This window comes from Lipotes vexillifer, unplaced genomic scaffold (genome assembly GCF_000442215.2).
Source record: "Lipotes vexillifer unplaced genomic scaffold, Lipotes_vexillifer_v1.1 scaffold987, whole genome shotgun sequence".
In the NCBI taxonomy this organism is placed as follows: Eukaryota; Metazoa; Chordata; class Mammalia; order Artiodactyla; family Lipotidae; genus Lipotes; species Lipotes vexillifer.
The window spans coordinates 337,890-346,005 of record NW_006787426.1 but is presented as its reverse complement, the minus strand read 5'-3'; the positions used below and the strand labels follow the sequence as shown (position 1 = coordinate 346,005).

Genomic DNA, 8,116 nt, shown 5'->3' with positions numbered 1-8,116 from the left:
ACACGTGACTTTCTTCTCACCCAGGTGCTTGTTTGGAGTCCCAGACACACAGTTGCTCTTGTCTGGAGAACACAGTGTGTCCACCCCGCAGCCCCATGGCTACGCCTCACCCTCTTCCTTCCCTGTCCATGTGTCTGCACAGGCCTGTGAACACTGCACGGGCAGCATCTGGGAATTCCTGGAGGAAGGGCGGGGGGCAGCTTGTCCTCAGATGGCTGGTGCAGGGGGTGAGTCCCAGGTGTCAGTTGACTGGTCTCCTTAACAGGGGTGGGCAGCCTGGACTAGCTGAAAGCAGGAAGCACTGCCTTGTCTTGGCAGTGTCCCCATGTCCAGAGGAGGACTCAGCTCCACCCATGGACTGCTGTCACTGTCTACCACTCTGGTGCCTTGGCGGCCAAGTGCCCACTTGAAGGCACAGGGCTGCAGCAGCGGCTGGGGTTCACCAGGGTCCCCCGCCCCATCTCTGCCTGGTTACAGAGGTCATGGTGGGTGCCCCGTGTGCCCGGCCTCAGCTCTAACTCTTCTGGAGGCTGTGTGCTTGCTGCCCAGCCCCCCACCAACCCCAGGCCCAGCCTGCACGCAGCCTGTCAGGCAGGCACTCGGCACTCCCTCCTCTTTGCAGGTGGACAGACTGGACGCCCCAGAGAGACTGTGGCAGTGAGAGGAGCACATGGTGGCACCTGCCCCTCTCCTGTTTGGTAGGGGGCAGCCCGTGGCCCCCAGTCCCCTGTCCCCTGGGGAGGGGAGGAGAGTGGGGCAGTGACTGACACCGCCTGCCCTTCCCTGGCTGGGTTTCGGGCAGGGTGGGATGGACGGGGAGGGCAAAGGTCAGTGCTCCAGGACTGCTGGACTGGCATGGCCTCATCTTCCCAGATCTGCATGCCTGGCAGCTGCCCAGCTACAAATACTGCTGTTCCCCCCGCCGCCCCCGCCGCTGCCTGGCCCCAGGCAACAAGCCTGCGCTTGCTCTGCACTGGAAAGCTGCCTGGATGGCCTGGCTGTGAGCAGACAGAGCGGTTGGTGTCCCCTGCACAGAGGCTGCAAGAGGGACACAGGCCTGAAGTGTGTGGGCAGGCAGCACGGAGCCTCAGGCCTCCCACACCTGTGTCCTCCATACTCAGGCCCACCCAGCATTAATGTCAGTCTGTTTCTTCATATTTTGATGGGCATGCATGGACGCAGCCCACTGAGCTAAGTAGGTGTCTGTGTGGGGACTAGGTTACAGCCTGGCCAGTCCTCCAGGGGCCCCACAACAGCAACTCCCACCATCCCTGCAGCCTCTGTGTGGTCTGCGCTGGCCTGAACCCTGCTCCTTGGACCCCTGGCCACTCGGGGGCAGCAGGAGTCCTCACCCTGGGCCTCTCCTTCCTTAGGCCGCCTCTACGCTGACAGCAGGCCCGCTGCAGGCCCGGCCTGCCGATTTCCCCCGCCTGCTCCCTTGTGCAGCTAACGCGGGGAGGGCGCCGGGTGCAGCACCCTCTACGGGTCACTAACCTCTCCAAGGAGCGCGTCACCCCAGAAGCGCAGAGAACCCACGGGACACGGGACGCCTGGACGTCATTTATTTTGCTGGAGCCCAGTGATGGCAGCCTCTGAGCCGCCCGGGGCCTGGGGCGGCCACTGACTGCCCGAGGCAACCGCTGCGGCCGCCGCGCAGGAGGTGGACTCCGACCTCTGGGCCCTCTGGCTGGAGCCTGCACTCTTGGGGAGTCGAGCGCAAGTACTCCCAGGCGCAGGGGAACGGCGCCCTGTCCACTCCGCGCTGGCAGAGCTGCCCCCACCCCACGGGTCACTTTGCGGACCCGCTGGACAGAACGTGTAACTCGCACATTAAATGAAAGTCTGTTTATCCGGGCCGAGCTTCCCCGCCGGTGCTGGCGTGGGCGGGAGGGGCCAGAAGAGCTGCGGAGCCTCTTGTGGGGGGAGGGCGGTGAGCAAGGCTTGTCAGGGGTCTTCTCCCCACCGTGTGCGCCGCCCGGAGCCTGGAATCCCGCGGAGGCCTCGCGGCGGCCCCGCCCTCCCGGTAGGGAGGGGGCGGCCCCACACGCCCCGGGGGCGGGGCTCCGGGGGCGGTGCCTAGTCGGGCCCGCGCGGCCATTGGCTCGGCCGCCGGCCCACCCGGCCTTAGTTTCCCGCGGTCTACGGGCGGCCCGGGGGCAGGGCCGGGCTCGGACTACGCAGGGCGGAGCCCCGGAGCGACGCGGCCGACCCGCCCCGGCCCATAACCGGCGCCGCCGCCGCCGCCAAGACCGAGCGCAGGAGATCGGACCCGAGGCCGCCGCCGCGCCCCGAACCCCGCCCGCCATGCCCGCGCCCCGCGCTCTGGCGGCCGGCGCGCCAGCGCCTGGGAAGGCCGCGCTCACGCACCCGGGGAAGGCGATCCTGGCAGGTGGGGCACGCGCACGCGGACCCCGACCCCCACCCGACCACGCCGCATTTCCGGGTGGGTCCGGGACACCGGCTTTGCCGCGCTTCCGGGTGGGCCCGGGCCCCTCCGCGTGTCCCCCCGGCGCCCCGCTAGGACCGCGGGAGGGGCGTGGGGCCGGCTCCCGGGCGGCGGGCAAAGTCCGGGCGGGGGCAGGGGAGGGGCACGCCGGCAGGGAGGGGGAGGGGTCTCAGCGCGGTCCGGGTCTCGGTCCTTCCCCGCAGGCGGCCTGGCGGGTGGCATCGAAATCTGCATCACCTTTCCCACCGAGTATGTGAAAACGCAGCTACAGCTGGACGAGCGCTCGCACCCGCCGCGCTACCGGGGCATCGGTGAGTGGGGGTGGCCGGCGGGGGCGGGCAGGCCGGCGGGGTGCTTGCTGCCCAGCCCCCCACCAACCCCAGGCCCAGCCTGCACGCAGCCTGTCAGGCAGGCACTCGGCACTCCCTCCTCTTTGCAGGTGGACAGACTGGACGCCCCAGAGAGACTGTGGCAGTGAGAGGAGCACATGGTGGCACCTGCCCCTCTCCTGTTTGGTAGGGGGCAGCCCGTGGCCCCCAGTCCCCTGTCCCCTGGGGAGGGGAGGAGAGTGGGGCAGTGACTGACACCGCCTGCCCTTCCCTGGCTGGGTTTCGGGCAGGGTGGGATGGACGGGGAGGGCAAAGGTCAGTGCTCCAGGACTGCTGGACTGGCATGGCCTCATCTTCCCAGATCTGCATGCCTGGCAGCTGCCCAGCTACAAATACTGCTGTTCCCCCCGCCGCCCCCGCCGCTGCCTGGCCCCAGGCAACAAGCCTGCGCTTGCTCTGCACTGGAAAGCTGCCTGGATGGCCTGGCTGTGAGCAGACAGAGCGGTTGGTGTCCCCTGCACAGAGGCTGCAAGAGGGACACAGGCCTGAAGTGTGTGGGCAGGCAGCACGGAGCCTCAGGCCTCCCACACCTGTGTCCTCCATACTCAGGCCCACCCAGCATTAATGTCAGTCTGTTTCTTCATATTTTGATGGGCATGCATGGACGCAGCCCACTGAGCTAAGTAGGTGTCTGTGTGGGGACTAGGTTACAGCCTGGCCAGTCCTCCAGGGGCCCCACAACAGCAACTCCCACCATCCCTGCAGCCTCTGTGTGGTCTGCGCTGGCCTGAACCCTGCTCCTTGGACCCCTGGCCACTCGGGGGCAGCAGGAGTCCTCACCCTGGGCCTCTCCTTCCTTAGGCCGCCTCTACGCTGACAGCAGGCCCGCTGCAGGCCCGGCCTGCCGATTTCCCCCGCCTGCTCCCTTGTGCAGCTAACGCGGGGAGGGCGCCGGGTGCAGCACCCTCTACGGGTCACTAACCTCTCCAAGGAGCGCGTCACCCCAGAAGCGCAGAGAACCCACGGGACACGGGACGCCTGGACGTCATTTATTTTGCTGGAGCCCAGTGATGGCAGCCTCTGAGCCGCCCGGGGCCTGGGGCGGCCACTGACTGCCCGAGGCAACCGCTGCGGCCGCCGCGCAGGAGGTGGACTCCGACCTCTGGGCCCTCTGGCTGGAGCCTGCACTCTTGGGGAGTCGAGCGCAAGTACTCCCAGGCGCAGGGGAACGGCGCCCTGTCCACTCCGCGCTGGCAGAGCTGCCCCCACCCCACGGGTCACTTTGCGGACCCGCTGGACAGAACGTGTAACTCGCACATTAAATGAAAGTCTGTTTATCCGGGCCGAGCTTCCCCGCCGGTGCTGGCGTGGGCGGGAGGGGCCAGAAGAGCTGCGGAGCCTCTTGTGGGGGGAGGGCGGTGAGCAAGGCTTGTCAGGGGTCTTCTCCCCACCGTGTGCGCCGCCCGGAGCCTGGAATCCCGCGGAGGCCTCGCGGCGGCCCCGCCCTCCCGGTAGGGAGGGGGCGGCCCCACACGCCCCGGGGGCGGGGCTCCGGGGGCGGTGCCTAGTCGGGCCCGCGCGGCCATTGGCTCGGCCGCCGGCCCACCCGGCCTTAGTTTCCCGCGGTCTACGGGCGGCCCGGGGGCAGGGCCGGGCTCGGACTACGCAGGGCGGAGCCCCGGAGCGACGCGGCCGACCCGCCCCGGCCCATAACCGGCGCCGCCGCCGCCGCCAAGACCGAGCGCAGGAGATCGGACCCGAGGCCGCCGCCGCGCCCCGAACCCCGCCCGCCATGCCCGCGCCCCGCGCTCTGGCGGCCGGCGCGCCAGCGCCTGGGAAGGCCGCGCTCACGCACCCGGGGAAGGCGATCCTGGCAGGTGGGGCACGCGCACGCGGACCCCGACCCCCACCCGACCACGCCGCATTTCCGGGTGGGTCCGGGACACCGGCTTTGCCGCGCTTCCGGGTGGGCCCGGGCCCCTCCGCGTGTCCCCCCGGCGCCCCGCTAGGACCGCGGGAGGGGCGTGGGGCCGGCTCCCGGGCGGCGGGCAAAGTCCGGGCGGGGGCAGGGGAGGGGCACGCCGGCAGGGAGGGGGAGGGGTCTCAGCGCGGTCCGGGTCTCGGTCCTTCCCCGCAGGCGGCCTGGCGGGTGGCATCGAAATCTGCATCACCTTTCCCACCGAGTATGTGAAAACGCAGCTACAGCTGGACGAGCGCTCGCACCCGCCGCGCTACCGGGGCATCGGTGAGTGGGGGTGGCCGGCGGGGGCGGGCAGGCCGGCGGGTGGGGTCGCTGACCGCCCCCTCCTCCAGGGGACTGCGTGCGGCAGACGGTCCGCAACCATGGCGTCCTGGGCCTGTACCGCGGCCTCAGCTCCCTGCTCTACGGCTCCATTCCGAAGGCGGCCGTCAGGTGAGGCGGGCTTGGGGCCGCGGGAGGGAGTCCCGGCCCCGCGGCGGCCCCTCTCATGCCTCTGCCTCCCACCCCAGATTCGGGATGTTCGAGTTTCTCAGCAACCACATGCGGGACGCCCAGGGACGGCTGGACAGCACGCGCGGGCTGCTGTGCGGCCTGGGCGCTGGTGTGGCCGAGGCCGTGGTGGTCGTGTGCCCCATGGAGACCATCAAGGTGGGCAGGTCGCGGTAGGGGACAGGCGTGAGAGAGTGCTGGGGTGGCCGGGGTGGTGGTCTTGTGCCCGGTGGAGACCATCAAGGTGGGCAGGGGTCTGCCTGGGGAGCCTGGAGCAGGAGGCCCGCTGGAAGAGCCTTCTGTGGACTGGACTCTATTCTGGAGGCAGTGGGAAGACAAGGTCTTAAAAAACTTACGAGCACAAACCATAAGGTAACACGTGTTTGCTGCCTAAGTTGTGGGAAAAACGAGCAGACATGACGGCGGAGGCTCCTCGGTAAGGCGGCCCTCTTGCTCCTGGGGCCATGTGTCTCAGAGGCCAGGTGTGCCCTAGCCCTGACCCTTGGGAGCCAGCGCCTTTGCTTCCCTCTTTCTCAGGTGAAGTTCATCCATGACCAGACCTCCCCCAGCCCCAAATACAGAGGATTCTTCCACGGGGTCAGGGAGATCGTGCGGGAACAAGGTGAGCCACTCAGCCTTACTCAAGTGGGGTTAGGGACCTGGGTCTGGCTGCAAAGGGCTGGCACCTCCCCTTCCTGCCTTGGCGCTCCTGCGGGCCGGGGCCTGGAGGCGTCAGTGTGACCGCAGTGCCTGCCCGCCCCAGGGCTGAAGGGGACATACCAGGGCCTCACGGCCACCGTGCTGAAGCAGGGATCCAACCAGGCCATTCGATTCTTCGTCATGACCTCTTTGCGCAACTGGTACCGAGGTGCGTCTGTTCCCCAAGACCCTACCTCCAGGTCTGGAACCCAGCCCTTGTCCTCCATCCCCTTCTGACCACAGCCCTCACGCCCATCCAGGGGACAACCCCGACAAGCCCATGAACCCGCTCATCACTGGCGTGTTTGGAGCCATCGCGGGTGCAGCCAGTGTCTTCGGGAACACTCCTCTGGACGTGATCAAGACCCGGATGCAGGTGGGGGCGGGGCCGGGAAGGGGCCGGGAAGGGGTGGGACTGGCTGCTGAATCCCACAGCTGCTGGTGTTCTGCAGGGCCTAGAGGCGCACAAGTACCGCAACACGTGGGACTGCGGCCTGCAGATCCTGAGGAACGAGGGGCCCAAGGCGTGAGTGGAAGAGGGGCAGGGCTGCAGTCCTCACCCCAGGCCCCCGCCTTCCACCTGGGCCACACCTCACCTCCTGTCCACCCACCCCAGGCCCTCCCCTTGTCCTGTCCCCAGGGAGTCTGCTCTTTCTGCTCTTGCTCCTCCCTCGGATCTCTGGACCCACCCACACTTTCCAGACACGCTGGCTTCATCTTCTCTTCACCCTCCCTCCTCAGGTTCTACAAGGGCACCGTCCCCCGCCTGGGCCGGGTGTGCCTGGACGTGGCCATCGTGTTCGTCATCTACGACGAGGTGGTGAAGCTGCTCAACAAAGTGTGGAAGACGGACTGAGCCCCGGGGTCTGCGCATGGGCTGCCCCCAGCGCCCCCTTCTCACAATTCCAGTGCAGTCGTGCCAAAAGGCCCCCTTCCCCTGTCCCTTACAGTCCATGGCCCAGGGCTGTCCCCTGTGGCCATCGGGTCCATGTGTCCCCTGTGGTCTGTATGATACCACCGTGGTGTCCATGTGTCCAGCTGAGACTGGGTGTTCCTCTGGCCTGTGAATCTGTGCCCACATGTCCACGTGCTTACTCGTATGCCTGTGTTTCATGTTTCGTGTCCTGTGACCCTGTTCCCCACTTCCCGGGGTGCCCGTGTGGCCTGGGTCACGGCCCTGTAGCCATGGCCTGGTCCCAGCCCAGTGCCTTCCACCCTGGGCAGCAGGGGCATCACCCCGGCCTACCACAGCTGCCTCCGGGCCTCAGCCTGGCCTCACTGCATTCCAGGGGCTGCGTACCCCCCGCTTCTCCCGCCACTGGCCTTAACCAGCCCTTGGGCCCTCCCTCCGCCCAGGACAGGGTGGCACCTGCCACTCTCAGGACCACCCTTCCAAGGCAGAATAAACTGGATCCCGTTGCAGCCTCTTGTCCCTGTGTCAGCCCATCTGTGGGTGGGCAGTGGTGGCCACACCTCTGCCAAGGGCAGGCCCACTCCTCACCCGAGGACACTGTTGGGGCCAGGCAGGCTCGTGGGCAAGCGAGCTGTGGCCACAGTGTTAGCCCCTTGGGAGGCCTGACACCAGGCCAAGGAATATCTGGCCTCCATCCAGGCTTTGCCTATGGCCTGGGGGCAAGATCCTGCAGGGTCACCTGGCAGGCAACATTGAGTGGGCAAAGGAGAGCTGCCCCACACTGGTGGCTGCACCTGGAGACAGTGCTCTTGGGCTCTTGTCTGTCCTGCAGCCCAGCTTACCCCCTCATGGTTTCCCTGTGATGGTCTGCTCAAGGGGCACTGCTTTGAGGTGACCAATTTTTGGTCCCGAGACTCACCAGGAAGTCCTTTGGGGTTTTTTTTGGCTGCGTTGGGTCTTCATTTCTGCGTGTGGGCTTTCTCCAGTTGCGGGGAGCGGGGCTACTCTTCGTTGCAGTGCACAGGCTTCTCATTGTGGTGGCTTCTCTTGTTGTGGAGCATGGGCTCTAGGTGCACAGGCTTCAGTAGTTGCGGCACGTGGGCTCAGTAGTTGTGGCTCGTGGGCTCTAGAGCACAGGCTCAGTAGTTGTGGCGCACGGGCTTAGTTGCTCCGCAGCATGTGGGATCTTCCTGGACCAGGGCTCGAACCCGTGTCTCCTGCATTGGCAGGTGGATTCTTAACCACAGCGCCACCAGGGA

General features: G+C 67.3%; 1 protein-coding gene across 1 annotated transcript; it reads left to right on the top strand.

The window, feature by feature from the left end:
* Positions 1 to 4,532: 4,532 nt before the first annotated feature.
* SLC25A1 (solute carrier family 25 member 1) lies at positions 4,533 to 7,366 on the top strand. Its single transcript, XM_007460015.1, has 9 exons — positions 4,533 to 4,652; positions 4,913 to 5,020; positions 5,089 to 5,188; positions 5,266 to 5,404; positions 5,783 to 5,867; positions 6,009 to 6,113; positions 6,205 to 6,320; positions 6,397 to 6,470; positions 6,686 to 7,366. Exons 1-9 carry the CDS (start codon positions 4,568 to 4,570, stop codon positions 6,798 to 6,800), a joined length of 927 nt encoding a protein of 308 aa, XP_007460077.1. The 5' UTR covers positions 4,533 to 4,567; the 3' UTR covers positions 6,801 to 7,366.
* Positions 7,367 to 8,116: the final 750 nt, after the last annotated feature.